Source organism: Phaethon aethereus (genome assembly GCF_964289735.1).
Source record: "Phaethon aethereus genome assembly, chromosome: 7".
Taxonomy (NCBI): Eukaryota; Metazoa; Chordata; class Aves; order Phaethontiformes; family Phaethontidae; genus Phaethon; species Phaethon aethereus.
The window spans coordinates 18,190,621-18,208,504 of NC_138583.1; the positions used below are offsets into that span (position 1 = coordinate 18,190,621).

Genomic DNA, 17,884 nt, shown 5'->3' on the forward strand with positions numbered 1-17,884 from the left:
AGAGTGTTTGGCTGGGAAGGAAATACGGTTTGAATCGCTGCTTCTCGGCAACGGCATCAGTTAATAGAAATACTCTACCTCATCTTCTGGTGAACAGAGTGAGATCAGGCTCCCTGGCAAGTACTGGACTCTTTTGTAGTTTGGTTGACTTTTGGAAGACCCTGTATTGCTGTTGTGCAACTTCCCTGTTGCTGCGACTTGAGACTCTTTTTGTGATGCGTGCATTTGTCTAGCCTGCTGCACTAGACATGAGTGTCACTGCTCCCCTGATGAGTGGGGAAAAAAAGGGATTCCATAATATTTTTTAAGAAAAGGTTAACCGGATAAATACTTCTATTTTGAATTCTCCTTTTTTTTTATCATGGAGAGCCAGGTTTTGGAAATCCTTTACCTCCAGTGTCCACATACAAATATGTTTTTCACTCTCTCATGTCAACTGGTTACACAAGTATGAGTAGCCTATGTGGGCTCTGGTCAACTGCTTGGTTGAAGCTGAACTTGTGGTAGTAATGGAGATGTTAGATGGTGTGTCAGGATCAGCAGCCTGTGGAACAAATGGGATCCCCTTTTCATGGGAAGATGTCTGAAACAGAGGGCAGTCCAGTACTTGGGTTCCTGTTACCCACTCTTGGAACTGGCCATTTGGGAACCTGTGTCCTGTCTTCAGGTGGAGGGCACTTGCATAGGACATCTTTCAAGCAGAGAGGCCTCTATACTGCCTGGGAGGTGGAGGTATCAGATGGTATCTGATCTTTGCGTACCTTTATGATGAATGTTAACAACCATGTGGATCACATTTATGAACCAAAATGGAGAGGAGGCCAAGAAATTTTTAAAATGCTTTTATCCTTGACATGAGCTAAAAGTGGTGGAGTTACTTCTGAATATATGCCACTTCATGGTCAGGCTGAACAGTTTTGGAAAAGGCAGACCATGTTTTTAAGCTGACAGTCCCTGGTAGTTAGCACTGTATTGGAGAGCAGAGCTTGTGCATTCACAGAGTGAACCATGGCATCAGAGCTGTTGATTGCAGTTGATTGCAGTATCCTTGCTGGTCAGGAAGGCTCTTGTGGCTCTGCAGGAGGGTAGGTAAGCAAAATGTTACGGGTGAAATGGCACTGGGTGCTCTGGCTGCTCTGCTACTGGGTATTGCTTTTGTTTCTTCCCATCAGCATCGGTACGAAGTGGGTGTGGGCTGGAACTGACAGTCAAAAGAGTTTTGGTATATACAGACTTCTCTTAATCTTTCTGGACTCCCTCCATTGCTGCCCCCCCTCCACGCTTCAAGCCTAACGTTTTGAGCTGTTACTAATTATTCTCTTGCAGAGTGGCAGGGCCCACTGTCACCTTTCTATAGCTTTTCTATGTTTTGCTGTTCTACCGTTACTCCCTGAGCTTTGTTACCTCAGCAGATTAAATCCCAGGCAGATTTTGTTCCAGCATCGCTCTGGGCCGTCGTGAGGAAGCGACTCCCTTGTTAAGTTAATGACCTGCGTCCTGCCTCCAAAGCTGCCTTTTGCTGTGCAGCCCTAGGATGATGTACAGTTGTCAGTATTTATGAACTGTCTCTGTCCTCCTGTTGTGGTTCCTCACCTAAGGATGCAAATAGTGTTTTACTGTCCTTGAAGGCTCTTTGTGCTGCCTCTGCTAGTCTCTGCCAGCTGAATTGCTACTTCCTTCCCTTTTCATAATGTATCTGACAGAATTGCTTTCTTCAGGACAAAGAAATAGCACCAATCACCTCATTTATGTTTTATTTTCTGATGTAATTTGCTGCCCGCATCTTTGCGTCAAAATTCATCGTTTGCTGTTTTTCACTTCTACCTGCAGATGTGTTTCCTGTTCCCTTTTCCTGGCCACTGCTCTCAGCCTGCTGGTGGCTGCACTCCTCCTCTGTCAGGATTTCATTCGTGCTGCTCTCCTCTCTGCTTGGGGTTTCTTGCAGCGCATCGATGACCTTTCAGGTGCCAGAGGAAGGAAATGCTTTTTCATGCACACCGAGCATCACCAGACATGACCTTATTAGCACATTCAGCTTTCCTTGAAGTTTCTCCATCTCTTCCCTCTTCATAAGATCTCTTCACAGACTTTTGCCCATGTCCTGGGCCTCAGGTCTTCTTCATCTGCCTGTCTCCTGCATTTACCTACAGTAGTCGTGTGCACTGGAGTGAAAACTGCCCTACACTGGGAATCCAAGTGTCTGTTTCAGCCACTTCCCATCTTGTTTACAGTCTTGAATGGAAAACTTTTCTCCTAGGAAATACCCTCCTTCTCGCTTGCATTTTTGCAGTGCTGCCTCGGCTGGTTTCTGCCAAGTGCTCTGGAGGCAAGTCTTGTAAACACAAAGTTGTATTGCCATGAAGTTATTACAAAGCCAACTAAAACTGCTTACTTGGAAGAAAATTTTTTTTGCAGGAAATGATTTGAGGAACGTTGTTCTTAAAGGTGATGTGTCTCTGTTTTCATGCTGTTGGAACAGCATGTTGTGCCTGAAACACCTGCGGTACTGGTACTTGCTCGTTTGCAGCATTATGCCCTGTGGAGTGCTCCTCCCAAACCCCTGCGGTTAGATGCAGTAGAAATGCTAAGGAAAGGAACCAGCCCTGAGAGCTTATAAATAAAGGCAGGAGAAATATAGGGAAGTACAGGCAGAAAGAATAAGGAAAGAATGAAATCCTTTTAGGAGAGGTACTGGCAGTGATCTCCGCACATCTGTGCTACTTTCAATTTTGAGTTTGTGTGTGTTTGTGTGCATGTGGAAGGGTGCCTTAGCAAAGGAGAGTTGCAAGGAGGATTGGAGGGGAGCATTGAGAACGCTTGCAAAAGCTGTTCCATATGAGGTAGGAGCATGTGCCAAGTGCTAGTTTGAAACCTTCCCAAGACAGTGATGGTAGCTGACGTCATGCGCCAATAAGAGGTGCAAACTGACCTCTTGATACTGGCAGAGAGAAAACCATGATGTTGAGAAAAGTCAAGACAGGTCACCTGTATTTTATGTGGAAGAGAATGGAAGATGGGGAAGGGAGGCAAAGGTACCCTTAAGTGACAGAGCAGGATAACGAGCTTTTTCTTGTAGGGATGGGAACAGTAACATTAGTTTGGTCAATACTCGATTACAGGGTGTTGCAGTGACTGAGACCCAGTCTGGTCTCGGCTAGTTGCTTTAGCTGGGTGAATCAATAGAGAAGGACTCTAAACAGTCATGTGAAAAAGACAGCTCGTCTTAGTCAGGGTGTGAAGGTTTAGGAATTGAGCCAAATAGGTTTGCTAGCTTGTGATTCTGGCAGGGAAAATAGTGAAGTTTTCCAGCAGGGGAGAAAAGCAAAAAGTATGGGGTAGGTATCAATATGAAATTAAGGGGTTAGTTTCTCCTCTTGGGTTACAATTAGTGCCTAGGTTATCCAAGAAACATAAAAGAAACTGAGATTTTGATTCAGACAGGAGGAAATGGTGGTGTGTTGGCTGCATAGATACAACAGTTACTGCCTGTGTGTAACATGGGGAAAGGAGGACAGAGCCCCAGAGATTCCAGAATACCAGGGGATAGTGGCCCATCATGGGGGCAGCCCCAGTCCTGCAAGTTAAAGGGGACAAGGAAAGGGAAAAGGTGATGGTTTTTTTAGGCAATAGGAGCAAAACTAGGGGGTAAGGAAACTGAAGGAGGATGAAATTTTGAGAAGGGGAATATGACCAGATATGTCAGTGGTAACAAATGTGTTGGGGAAAAAACAGGACAAGGAACTGTCTCTGAATTTCGGATAAGGGTTTGGAGTGTAAGTCAGAATGAAGTGAGGAAAAGGAAGTAAAGGGAGGGAACTTTGTGGAGCTTTATAGATGAAAGGCAGAAGGGAGATCAGTGGCCATGAAATGCAGGTGGGGTTGGAAGTAAATTCTTGGGTTGGGGGTTGGTTTGGAGATTCTGAAAAAGGTTTGTGTTGGGAAATAAGAATGGGTGGGGAGAGATAGCAAAACGTGAGCGTGGAGGAAAGAGTAGGCAGATGTGAAAGCAGGGTACTGAAGCATTAGAGGAGGAGAACGAACAGGAGGTCAAAGATACTTAGAGTTTGTTTTGACGCTGGGGAGGGGTGGGTGTATGTGAAGGACACCCATCTGTTCCTTTGAGATAACGGAAGGAAATAGGTCACTAAGTGAGCACACAAAACGGAGGGCATCGGGAATTAATAGACTGATTGGGTTGAGGGAGAACTTGGCTGTGTGCATGGGTTTGATTTGTGAAGTGTCATATTTGCTACATGCTCTGTAAATCTCCATATCTTGATTATGTTTTTGCAGTGCGGCTCCATGACAGTATTTCAGAAGAAGGTTTCCATTACCTCGTCTTTGATCTGTAAGTGTCTTTGGCTTTGATGCTTCACCAGTGATACAAGCACGTGGATGGTTGACTAAGAGTGGAATAAAAAGCACCTGCATTAATATAATTCTCCCTTTCTCTTTTGAGACCTGTAGATACCTCTGGCCTATTTGACAAAAATCCATTGAGTGTGTGGTAGGGGACGGACCAGGAAGGCTCCTGGCAGCAGGTGTAAGCATGGGATGGCAAAGGACGGCTATCCCATATGGGGAGGCTGTCTGACTTTTGTCTCTGAGGCAGCCTGGAGAGGGTCAGAGGAGGGATGTTCTGCCCAAGCTTAGCATCTACTAAGCTCCGTAGAGCATTCCCAGTGTGTCAAGTGTCCTGTACACTGCTGGTGAAATGGCAGTCCGAGGGGTCAGTCATGTGGATGTACCAGTGCTGGTGCCATGGTGGTGGAGCTCTGCCCTGGCTCCCCTTGCTGCAGGTCCCCACACAGGCTGCAGGAAGGGGCCCAGATGGGAGGCCACGTACGCCCTGTGCAGCCTTGAGCTAGACATGCACAGACTCTGTAACCTCCCTTGTTCTTTTGCACTCCAGGGTTACTGGTGGGGAGCTCTTTGAGGATATTGTTGCCAGAGAATACTACAGTGAAGCAGACGCCAGGTAAGACTGTTTCCAGACCCTTCTGTGTATGTGCCACGTGTGTTGGCAAGTGGAATGAGTTTCGTGACTGCTGCTCTGTGCACAGCTTTGTTCTGACACTCTTGCTCCCCGCCTGGAAAAAACAATTCCTCTTTCTGCTATTAGCATAAACTATTGTCACCAGTCAGCCTGACTCACCGCGGCTCTAGCCCTTGCCGCTTGCAGACGCCGCTGCCTGTGTGCTCTTTGCTCGGAGACCCGTTGCTAGTGGCTTCATCTGCCTGACCTTTCTGGTGGGTGGTGACAGGGTGTCCTTCGTGAGCAAATGCTGAGGAGAGCTGTCCTGTGGCTGTGGGAGCGCTGCCTGCTTGGCCTCTGCCTTCCCCTAGTAGGGGTTCCAGTGATGTGCCGTTGCTGTCGGGCAGAGCCGTTCAATGTGCCTGTGTCTGGGTAATGGTTTACAGGGCAGTGGGGAGAGGGGGCTTTGAAGGCTATGTTTCTGTGGAAGCCCTCTCTGAGCTGGTTAGCGCAGCAAGAAAAGGCTCAATATGTGAGAGCCACTTTTAGATTTTAATATTAAAAGGATTTAGAGTTCTGCCCTTTTTCTGAGCGTGCCTCCTCTCTCCCATGTGTGAGCTTCCTGAAATGGCCTGTGCTTGTCCCTTTTCAGTTCATGCAGGGAGGTGTTTTGTGCAGCAGTAGCTGAGGGTGTTCTCTGACCCGTCCGTCTGCTGGACACGCAGCATTTGGAATCAAAGCTGGGATTAGGCAGCTCCTGTTCTGCTTTAGCAGGGCCTGAGAGTGGCCCAGTGGTGACATTTCACCCCTGCTTATTTTGCACCCGTGTTCTTCTGCATCCTAACCCCTGCTGGAGCAAGAATTAGGGGAGCCATGAGAGGAGAGGGGTAAGAAGGCAGTAGTGGATGCTGCTGCAGCATGAGCTTGGTAGGCAATAACGCAAGGAAGGTCATACTGAGTGCAAGGAAGGGAAGAGTATGACCTGGTGTGTTAGTGTAGGTACTGTTGTGGAGTCTGCGGGCGCTTATTTGCTTTCCCTGTGGTACGCTTACAGCCTCTGTCTTCTGGGCATTGCATGATGCTTTCAAATGAGGCATTGCACTTGCACGCTCCACTGTGAGCCGTCTGCTGATGGGGAAGGCCAGTGGGCTCGTCATCTCTGATGGAGCTCCTGGCAGAGAGGTCTGAGAGCCCTGTAGATGTTTTAAGTGGGGTGTACAGATATTGTAGGCACACCATCTCAGACAGATATACAGTCACTCAAGCCGTCTGCCTTGAAGTTGTGAAGTTTTGAGGTTATCAATCATCATCCTTCCCCCTGTGCCTCTTGCCAGTGCCTGTTCCCTGAAATGGTCAAGAGCTGGCAGTGACTGACGCTGCTCAGGAAAATTATGGCAGGGTTAGGGGAAAAGGAGAACTCTCTGCTGCTCTGTGAGCCTTCTGAGGGTGCGCAGCCCTCTGACTGTCAGCCGGACAGGTCTCACAGTGCCCACAAGATGACAGAGTGAAACTCCTCCCTTTCCCTCCCCATGCCGAGCTGAATTCCAGAGCAGACTGGGAGAGCGAGGGAGTGAGGTCCGTGCCAATCCGCTGCACTTGGCTCGCCTGGGACACCTCACACTTTTGCCATTTTTGGCCAGAAAATCTCTCTCGCTCAGACTCGGCTCTGTTCTAATTATACATTTTTGTTTTGGGAGCGGGGAGATATTCATGGATTCCGACCCTGAGGATTGTGCTGCCAGCTCCAGAGGGGTGGGAGTAACAAATACACTGTGCTTCACCTCCTCTCCTCTTCCTCCCCTCACCCTCTTCCCATCTTTTCCAGTAGCCAATTTCCCTTCCCTCAAATATTTCACTCATTTCAAATTTGTTCCCCTGAGATTTGTAGAATTTGGTGAGGGGTTGACTGATCCTGCAGTGAGGACACAGGCCCATCTGAGTTGCTCACATCTGGGTGCTTACTGCCCAGCCATAGTTGCCAAAATCCCTACTCCATTCCACATTCACCCTTGGGAACTAAGTAAACGTTTAGCAGAAGAGATGTTTTCAACCAGGAATCTCACCCATGGGTGTGTTGCGCCGTCCTTATGCGACAGGTGTAAATAACATCTTGCTTTTTCCCCTGTGGTTACAGCAGTGAGAGTGGCAGAGACAGGCTTTTCTGTGAGCTGGGGGAGCGCAGTACACTGCACTTAGCAGGGAGTGAGTCTGCTTTTCAGACCACTAACCCCTTAAGTGGGATCTGTACTTAAAAGGCACCCAGCAAGCGGGTGTGTGCACACATTGCGTATGTAAAGTGCTTGAGATGCTGCTCTGAAAGCTTTGCAAACTGGCAGGCACCCAGGAGTCGTCATCCTGAATTTGCTGGGGCAGGCTACTGCTCTCTGAAAGTTTATTCTTTGCTCGGGACTAGCCCAGCTGAATGTTTCCTGGAGCAGTTGGGTCTTGCTTGCCCCATCTCGGCGGCTGTTTGCAGATACTCAGGTGCCTCAGTCCTCCTCTGTGGGGTGGGCACTGTTGACTGAAGGAACAAGTGAGATGCTTAGTGTGATGAGGAGGAAAGGAAGGAGGTGATGGGAGGTAGGAGAGAGAGAGGCTTTGTGGTCCTGCTATAGATAGGCTGTTTAGCATCCTGTTGCTGAGGGGACTGGGGGTGTCCAGCTGTGACAGTACTGAGCTGTGGCATCCAGTGGGCATGATGAAGGGATTCAGCCTGGGGTCTTGAACTCTCCCTGGTTGATGGCTGGACTTGATGATCTTAACGGTCTTTTCCAACCTTAATGATTCTGTGATTCTGTGAAATATAAAAGTTAGGGAAATAGTTCTGGGATGAGATGAGATGCCAAGTGTATATACGTGTGTGTGTGTGTGCGTGCATAACTCTGTGTGTCTCTCCCTTTATCTTGCAGCCACTGTATTCATCAGATACTGGAGAGTGTGAATCACATTCACCAGCATGATATCGTGCACAGGGACTTGAAGGTAATATTTCCTCCGTGCCACAGAGGCTGAGGAGAGCAGCCAGGGGATCACTGGAAGAGGCAAAACAGGAATAATGTGTTGCCAGCTGGCAGGGTTTATTCTACTTGAACTGGGCTCAGGGGTTCCTGAAGCACAACTTCACTCCTTCAGAGTTTTCTATAGGGTGTGCTGAACTCCCAAGGAAGTTTTCAGTCTGCATGAACCTTGCCAGCTCTCAGCCTCTCTGAGGCAGATCCAGGATGGAGTAGTTGTGAACCTTGGAGTGCAGTAGGCTTTCAGAGAAACCTGGGTAGAATTCATTATAATGAAGGACACTTTTTAGTCTGCCATTGAAGATATCTCTAGAGACCTGGGGCAATCTCTGTTCAGTCTGCCAGGATGAGTTTGTCTGCACAGAGCATGTATATTTTTGTTCTGCACTGTTGCCAAACACATGCCATTGGCCTAGAGCAGAGATGCACAACAAGAATTTTTTGTGTCATTTCTTTCTTCTCTCATCAGTAGAAGCAGTTTTAATGTAAAACCAAAACTGCTGGCCAGTTAAACACTGGGTGAATCAACCGTTTGCCACATTATAACACATTTATAGACCCAGAGCCCCTGCAGTGTAGTTACTTAAACTCCCTTCCCACGCAGTGCCAGCTGTACTGGGAGCTGGGCAGGCTCCAGGATGAAGAGGTTTGTGCAGGAAGGTCTGTCTGCCCTGCAGCCCTCTCTGTCTAGAGTGGGAGTAGTGATGGCCACCAATGGTCCAGTTAGATTAATGCAGGATGACACCTGCTACTAGTGTTGGTTTTGCTTTCTTATACAATGCATAAGGGGAAAAGTATAAAAATATTTTGCAGAGACCAAAGTAAAAGCATGTTGCAAGTTGGGTAGCAGTGTTCCCCCGGTGTTTTGATCTAGTGGATGGCTGTTAACCCTTAGTGTTTGTGGCAAACTCCCATGCAACATTTTTAGCCTTCTGATTCAGAGCACTGTGAAAAGGTGTGAGTGATCTTCTGTGGAATGGCTGCTCTGGATTAGAGCTGACACCTGCTCTTGGGAAAGCAGCCTTCAAGAGGCATTACTGCCCAAAATTAGGGCCTCTATGAAAGTTAGTAGTGTTTTCCAGTACAGGATGGTTTAAGTTTTCTTTCTCATCAAGTGTTCAGATATAATTTGCTTTGCTTCCCAAGTTTTGTTTGTGTGAAAGTTGTGAACTTGTTTAGAATTTACCAGCTGCTAGACGCTCCCCACTGTAGTTAATGTGTTTCTTCTGTTGCTTGCTCTGATTCACTGAAACTATCCAGACCTGAGGAGTAGCCATTCCTTTTGGCAATAAAAAAATCCCATGCTCTTTATTTAATATTTAACTCCTTGCCAAAAGCTTGGCCTTAAGGATCAGTGTGTAATAACTGCAGAGCTTGCTTCAAGTGAAGTTTTGTCTTTTGCACCTCCCTTTCATAAGCCTGTCTTCTGGCTGACATGCTCTTAAAGAACTTCAAATGTTGAAGATTATACTTACCAAAAAGTATGTGAAAACTGAGACAACCCAGATGTTGGCAAACATGCATGTGAATAAGCACCGTTAGCCATAAAGTGTTTGTAGCTGTATTTTAGAAGCAAATAGTGCTTAGCTAGCACAAGCCTGGCCTAAATTTCACTGTTTAAGTCTTAGTCAAACCAAACCCAGGTATGTTCTGAAGTTGGGAGGGATTTTCAGAAAACTTCATTGGTCTTCTGCTTTAGGGACTTGGTTACAGTGGTGAATTTTCGTCGGTGTAGCTTGATTAATACACTTCCCATGTAGTGAAAAGCCAGTGGCATCCAAACGTATTGAGACCCAGTTCCCCTTCCTTCCATGCTGCTTGTGGCAAGGACTGTGATGGGCAAGGCTGTTCTCCCTTCCTTCAAAGCAGAAGCAGGGCACATGCCCTGTACTTTAAGGCAGGTGAATGAGCAAAGCATCTTGTTCTTGTCAGACAGAACAGGGATAGGGAGTTGCCATGGGTTGAAACTGGTGAGCAGGCTGCAAAAAAGACCATCAGATTTGTGAACTGAGACAAGCTCCTGTGCTGGATTTCCAGGCTTCTATCTTGCTCAGTTAAAAACTTCAGTTGGTATGAATTGCATAAATGATCAGAAGCGGGTAAGATGAGAAATCGCATTTGTCCTGCCTGTCTACAAGTTGGGTTTCCTGCAGAGCTAGAATAGCCACCACCTTAAAGGCTTTGGGGTTTCAGAGTCCCATGTAACTAGCTGCTCTGGTGCTTCAGAGGAAGCTGCTGACTCTCAGTACAGTTTTTGGAGCGGTGTTAAGCTTTCTGCTGAAGTCCTCTGCTAGAACACCACAGAATTACGATTCGAGTGAGATTCACATGAGGTGGAAATGTGAGTGGCAAAGGTCTGTCTCCCTTTCCTGGCACATGGAGGAAGTGACATGGCTGCTTGTTTTATAGGTGACAGTGGCAGTAGCAAGAAAGCATATTTTACACTGCTGTAAATATGTAGCATGACAAAACAGCTTACAAGAATACTCACTGCTGTGCTGCTTATGCCAATTTGAGGTTGAGGCTTTTTCTGTAAAGGATGAAAGGTACTGCCTATCCAGATGATGCCTTCCCGCATTAGGGCGCTGTATTTAGCAGCCCTTACTAGCATCATATTTACTTTTCCAGTGCCTTGGGGACTGTGTAATATTCATGGGGAGAAGCATCACTGCAGATTGTATCTGCTGCATCTTGCCCCCCCTTCCCTCCCCACCCCAGTTACTCTCTGCGGGGATGACAGAAACAAGTTTGGGGTTCTATGCTGCAGGAACTGTACTGCCAGTGCCCTCTGGTGTCAGCACATAACGTATGGGCTGAGTTGGGAGAGGCTCTGGCTCCCACTGCGGATTTGTGTTAAACTTGAGGATTTTCTGCCACTCTGTCAAGGCCATTTGTTGCTGTTGCTCTGCCTTCACCTGATCAGCTTTAGTACATGCCTGCCAAATTCAGTCAGCAGATTCAATTTAATGATGTGAATACTGAGGCAGGAAGCTTTAACGAGGGTGTTAGTCTTTATTTCTTACCCCCTTTTTTCTTCTTCTCCCCAGCCTGAGAATTTACTACTGGCAAGTAAATGTAAGGGTGCTGCTGTCAAACTGGCTGACTTCGGACTGGCTATAGAAGTCCAGGGAGAGCAGCAAGCCTGGTTTGGTAAGAGTGTTTGAGCTTTCCCACTTTTGCTCCCCCCTTTCCTGGTGGTTGGTTGAGTTGCACCCTGCCTGAGTACTTTCTCTCAGCTTTTCCAGCACGCTTGTGTGTATTTGGCATTGCTGCTTCCTCTCCAAGCATCTCAGCCTCTGGGTCCTTGGGCACAAGCTGAGGTACAATAGAGGAAAGAATATGGTAAATAAAGACAGAAAAAATGGCTATGTATTTCTCTATTTTTCTTCTGTGTTTACAGTAGGTGCGTTACAGTAGTCGGAGATGAATGCAGCTGCTAAGTTTAGACCCTGATCTGAACTTTGTTACTGCTCAAGAGTGTAGACATCTGGAATTTTTTTTTGGTCATTTTACAGAAACGCATTTGACCTGGTCTTCCTCGGGCGCATTGGATCTGGCCTTATGTTTGTTTAGCTAAAACATAATTAGAAATGAGACCTTCTCAGGCAGAACATCAGCTCTGAGACTCTGCGGTGCTGTGGAGATTCTGGAGAGATGGCTGCCCACACCATATGGCAATTGGATGTGTCCCATCTGTGTCTTGTGTTTTCAAACTCCAAGCCCTTATATGTAACAATGATATAAGGCCTGGCATATGAGTTTGTGCACAGCTGGTTGACATGGTCCTTCTTTCTTTTCTGTTTTTCCTGCAATGCATAGACACTCGATCCCATCTGATTTCCTTTTTTTTTTTTCCCTCTCTCTTTCTGTTGGTTTACCAAGAGGTAGCTCTACCAAATGTGAGATGAGGCATGGGAAATGGGTTTTGGAATTTGTTGATTACCACTAGTAGATTTTGTGATATGGCAAGATGTCTTCTGCTTAGGTACTGTAAGTACTTCATGTCATCCATTTCCTGGCAGGGTTTGCTGGCACTCCAGGCTACCTCTCTCCCGAAGTCTTAAGAAAAGACCCTTACGGAAAACCAGTGGATATATGGGCATGTGGTAAGATTCTGTGAAAATATTTTACACTTGAACAACACTGTTTCATGTAGAAGAGCAATTCCTAATAATCTATTGCTTGGAGGGTGCACAGTGCTCCCTCCTTATTGGATGGAGAGATGAAGGCACACTTGAGGATAAGCGCCTTGTGTAGATGGAGTTAATACTGGAGCCTGAACTCATTCGGTTCTGGCTCCTAATCCTTTCCTCAGGCCACCTATCAGATGTTTGAGACTCAAGAGATAGGACCAGTCTATGCTTTACAGAGTCAGTTGTCTAGATAATTGTAGCAATTTCCTATTACTCTAACTATATAGAAGATGAAATACTGAGGAGAGCTGATGTTCTTTTTTTAAAAGGATAAAATGAAGTGTAAATGTATATTTGAGCAATAAGTTTAAAGATAATGTGATACCAGTGCTGCCTGACATGGACTGAATGGTTCTCTGCAGGCCAGGAGTATTAGCTTTGTCAGTGGCATTTTTGTCCCAAGACCATGAACAGTAAGCATCTAAAAACCCAGTCCTTCCTAAAAAGTCCTTTGCTGCCTAGCAACCCCAGGGGATGTGGCTTCATTTTATTCTGAGAGCAGCTGGGAGTTGTGGCTCCCATGATAGCCAGAGGAGGGTAGAAGGACATCATGCACCTGGTTCTAGCTCCTGGCAGCTGGCGTTAAGAGCTGAACATGAAATGCCAGGGTGAGGTTCAGCAGAGGAGAGCTTTATACTGTATTTTTCTACTTGGAAGGCTAAATATGATAACAAATGAAGATAAAAAGCAATCATTGCTTTGGGGTCTGTCAAGAGGGAAGGAAGAGGGTCTGAAGGAATAATTGGCGTATTAGCCTAACCATAGTGTATCTGTGTCTCTCCCTCCCAGGAGTGATTCTGTACATATTACTAGTGGGGTACCCTCCCTTTTGGGATGAAGATCAGCACAAACTCTATCAGCAGATCAAAGCCGGAGCCTATGACGTAAGGGCACTTTCTTGCTGAGTACCTGCATGGGTGTAGAAGCCATCCAAAACATGGCACTATCTTACTTGGTGTCCAGCAGCAGGCCCCAAACTACTGTGCAAAGTGATGTTTGGCGTGTTCATACACCTTGTTGTCTTCACTGCCTGGGATACAGTCCTGTTTGGGGCTACTGAAATGATATGTGGAAAGCATCGCAGTGGGCACCAAGACATTACTGGTCATTAGGAAATGCAGAGCTGGAAATGCAGATGGTTGGAAACGGTGTCTTCTGGTGTATTCACAGCAAAGTGCTGCAGATGTAGCCAATGCTAACTCTTTTAAAGGAACAGAGTTAAGGTAGGATGAAGGAGCCTGTCTTTATCAAGGTCTAGTTAAAAGTATGGGGGAGTGTTCTGTAGAATAATAGCTTAACTTATGGCCTCTGGTCTCCTTGGTGCCATAGTGGAAATTCTTCCAGCAGTGGAAAGCATGGAGCCCATTGAGAAGACTGAATGGCAGGGGCCTTTGGAGGGGTGGCTTTGGGATAGGGATCAGCATGGTGGGTTGGAGGCTCTTGTAGAAAGCCAAGCAGTTCATAAACAGTTCTCAGAACATGGCAAAACTGAGGTGTAAAAAGATGGCTGAAGGAGAGGAATGGCAAGGAGGTTAGTACTGGGGAGCAAATGTGGTGAAAAATGTGGTTTGGGTACCACAGCTTGAATGTTTGACATAAATTCTTCCATGTATGGAGAGGCTCAGGAGGGAAGAAGGAACTCATGGAAGTCCTGGCTCAAAGCCTGTGGGCATGAATATCAAGAAGTTGGGGAGTTCATTTTGTAGGCTGTCTTGTGTTTTGTATTAAAAAAAAAAGAAAAAGGAAAAATAAGTGAGGGTTCTGCTGGACCCCAGCTACCTCCCAGCTTCTGTGCATGAGACCATGAGAGTGGCTGTGCTGGTGAGAGCAAAGGTCTGCCTAACCCCATGGCCTGGCTCAGTGGCTTCCTGAGTGAAAGTGATGTCTTTGTACTTGATAGCCTTAAATGGACTTCTGTTCTTCTCTTACCTTCCTGCTCCTCTTGTTTCTGTGTTGCTGGTTCTCATTTGAAGTGTTTTTGCACTAATTATATTGATGGGGATTTTCAAAGCTCTTCGGGAGTTAAATGTCTAAGTCTTTCTGTAAGTCACAAGGAGTGAAGTGCCTGATGCCTCCTATCTACCTGCTGGTTTTGAATTCTTACCAATTATGAACACGTTCCAGTAGATTCCTCCCCTGTTTTGCTTGGTAGAAAACTGCTCAAGTTTTTCTGTCATACCTGCCCCTGGTGTCCTTACCCCAGCACCGAGTACACACTGGGCTGGTCTGTTGTTATCTCTTGACCAGAGATGAAGTGGCGTGTGAACTGGACTTTGTGCTGTTGGGTAAGGGTTTTGCAAGGCATTACCATGAATACTTCTGAGTTCGGGTGGGGGAAAGTGTCCTGGCTGAAAGCTCAGTATAAAAATTTTTGAGTAGCCTCTTGCAACGTTTGCAGAACAAATTGTGTAAAGCCTTGCTGATGCTTGAGAATGAAGAAATAAGATTATGTGCAAATCAAATATGGTGCATGTATTTTTATGACCCAACTGAGCAAAGCACAAAATGCAGGAGAAAAGAGATGCAATAAACTTTTTCTAAATGTAGTACTGTAAAGAAATGTTCTCAGGATAGATCAATCTTCCCCCCGCTTAAAGACGGGGGACTTTATCTCAACAGCACATTCATCTTTGTGTTTTCAAGTTCACCTGTACATACAAGTAGATTCATAGGAGTGAGATGTACTGCATTTAATCTCAACATGCTGACATCTAGACCACACTCAAGCATCTGGAGGATGGCGTAAATATCTCATCTTTATCATTACTGGAATTATAGAAGAGAGAAGTTACCCCTCATGGATGATAAGCAACTGAAATACTTGAGATTCTTTTCTTTGTTTCCATGCTTCTGTATTCCCATCCACTACTACATCTCTCTTGCTCCCCAAGTAATGATTTCTGGTATGGTAGATGCTTGCTAACAACTTGCTGGTGGGTCGCTATACGTAAGTGACTGGTATTGTTCCAGGATGTTGTGCTTTATGGTGGGGAAAGTATACCTGATGGGATGTTCTCTGTTAGCGGTTTTTGCTTTCACGAGGTTTTGCTGAAGTTAAGTGTTTGTGATTGTGCATATGCTGTTAGAGCTTTTTAGCATGCTGGAGAAAGAGCAAGGTCGGGTAAAAAAGATAGTGCTTGTGTTTTTCATGTCGGAACTCAGTTAAAAAGATCCGTGACTCTACTTTTTTGCCTGTTGAGTGTGAAAGAAATTCAAAGGTCTGAGTGGTTCGTAAAAGGCTTTTAAACTGTTAATATTCCTGCCTGTGTCTGCTGAATGGTACAGATGTGTCCTGCTGTCTGGTACCATTCATTTGCTGGATTCTGTACAATTTTTGTTCAGCGTGGATTTTCACAAAAATTGGTGTTTTTTGCAAATATGTTAGCCCTGGTATCAAAAGGGCAAAAGCTGGAATTCAGCTGTGTAGAAGGGAGAATCTCTTCTGCTAGTAGAAGATATTTCCAGTTCATCATCTATTCCTTCTTCCTCTTTCAGTTCCCATCTCCTGAGTGGGACACTGTGACTCCTGAAGCAAAGAATTTGATCAACCAGATGCTGACGATAAACCCAGCAAAACGCATCACAGCCGACCAGGCTCTCAAACATCCGTGGGTCTGCGTAAGTGTTTTCCTCTGTTACAGGTTGATTTGTGGTTTACCCTGAACCGACATGTCAAGAAGACTTAGCTGCAAAGCTGCCCAGAATATTTTAAATATTTCAAAATGTGACTTTTTTGGAGGCTGACCTTCAACGAGTCAACTTTGTCATGCTGCAGTGCTTTTATTGCCACTATAGGAAAAAAAAAATCCCTTATTCTCTTAGAAGTTTTGTGAATGTCCATAGTTACTGGTTTTCCCCACATCTCCTCTTGCAATCCGTATCCTAAAATGTCAGATGGAGTTTGGCATCAGACAGAATATTTTAGGATTATTTTGTTCTTCATCTCTACTCCAGTTTATTGCATTTCATCTTTGCCGTGTTGGAACATTTCTGCTGTGCTGCAGCTTAGCTGGCTGTAAACCTGAAATCAGTGAAAAATCTTTTGCCGTTCTGTGTATGTAGTTTCTGCCTTGCCAGACCCCACATATGAGTATTTTTCATCTTTTGCAAAGTTGGCAAGGAAAGCCCAGAATGCAGCTGGGAGTGGGCGTAGGAGAGGGCAGCAATGGTGCACTTTTATCTCTGCAGGATGAAATAGTTCCACCCTAAGTCTGACCAGATGCTCCTGTAATACCATAGCATGCTTCTGCTTTCTAGGATGTGTCAAGTGTGTTCCTTCACTCATCTTTTTCTTGAGAAACTGTGGTGGTTTTTTCCTTCTGCCACAAAACAACAAATTAGCAATTTAAACTTACTTATGTGAACATCTGTGTAACAGGAGTGTAGTATCTGCTGTAAAGTGATGCAAGTTCCTTGAGAGTCAAAACTTCACACTAGCTCAGACTTTGCATCTCAGTTTTTTTCTCCTTGCACGCTTGTAATCAATAGCAGTTCCTGTATATTTAACTTTTGTCCCAATGCCTGTAACCAAAGCTGTATGTATTACGATAGCTTGCTCCCTGTGGCAACACAATATAGAACGGTTCAAGAGAGGCTTTCCTTCTCTGAGTTATGGGGAGTTTGATTTCACTTCACAGCCCTTTCAACCTCCCACCCAAACTGCCTCCTGTTGACTCTGTTGTTTCCATTTGTGCTGCAGTCTCTGTGTGTGCAACATATGTTTTCTTTCTTGAGAGGTATTGCTCCTCTGAAGTAAATGTGGTAGGAAATCTTACCAATTTGAGACACTGAGGTTCTTAGCTTCACTGAACTTCTGAAGTGTGTGTCCTGACTCTTTTAAGCCCACATTGAACAACTGGACATCACTGTCACTCCTAAGGAGGCTGAATGAACAGTGACCATCGAAGTTGTTAAAGAGGACACTTTAGCTACATTCTCCCTCCACACTGCTGTGTGTACTGCAGCAGGTGACTAGCCTTGCTGGCAGGATCAAAGCAGAGACTTCCCGTGAAACTGGCTGAATATGAGCAAGGTTTACAGTTCTTCTGGGTATTGCAGAATTTTTTCCAAGCAGGAGAAAGGTAATGGAGGGTTTGTACACACTGATCTGCCAAGTTAGTCATTCACCCACTGTCCTTGTAAAGGGAGTTCAGGCTTGTGGCTCGATGCAAGAGCGGCAGCTACTTTGGCACTAGTCTCTGGTTTCCTCATGTGTTTTAAATGCCCGGCAGCATCAGTCTCAGGTTTCCTCATGTGCTCTCAGTGACTGGCAACACTGCTGGGAAGTTCTCTCTTTGCAGCTGATGGGATCCCAGCCTACTGTGGGTGACGGATGTGCACCACTGGCTAGAGGTTATGCTCAGGTTTTTGCATTGATACGATAGAGCTGTCTTTCCTCTTATACACCAAAAATCTATTTCTGCAAAACTGATGCAAAGATGCCAAGGCCTCTGCTAGTCAAGTACTTACATTCAGGGAGTGGCCATGTCCAGGAAGGCTATCGCTCACAAGTATTCACTTACTGCTTGTAATTTTCCCTTAGAGCTGTAACTAATGCAACATAGAGCTTCTCTGTAGTGCCTTTAATTCAGTCCCTGTGGGTATGCTTGTTCATGTTACTTCGTCTTCTTCCTGTCTTGATCCATTTGTGTGCCTGTGAGACGGGGAACATTAATTCTCACCTGTACCTTGGTCACAGGGTT

The 17,884-nt window shown here is 45.7% G+C and overlaps 1 protein-coding gene across 15 annotated transcripts in view; it reads left to right on the plus strand.

Annotated features, from left to right (window-relative positions):
• The window catches only part of CAMK2G (calcium/calmodulin dependent protein kinase II gamma), a gene marked incomplete at both ends in the record, with an annotated part of 117,233 nt that overhangs the window by 63,610 nt on the left and 35,739 nt on the right, over positions 1 to 17,884 (plus strand). For all 15 annotated transcript variants that reach the window (XM_082002269.1, XM_082002279.1, XM_082002276.1 and 12 more), the window contains 7 exons: positions 4,294 to 4,348; positions 4,913 to 4,978; positions 7,885 to 7,957; positions 11,037 to 11,139; positions 12,012 to 12,095; positions 12,972 to 13,066; positions 15,678 to 15,800. In XM_082002269.1, the coding sequence (XP_081858395.1) occupies positions 4,294 to 4,348; positions 4,913 to 4,978; positions 7,885 to 7,957; positions 11,037 to 11,139; positions 12,012 to 12,095; positions 12,972 to 13,066; positions 15,678 to 15,800 (599 nt within the window). The remainder of the gene's footprint in view (positions 1 to 4,293; positions 4,349 to 4,912; positions 4,979 to 7,884; positions 7,958 to 11,036; positions 11,140 to 12,011; positions 12,096 to 12,971; positions 13,067 to 15,677; positions 15,801 to 17,884) is intronic.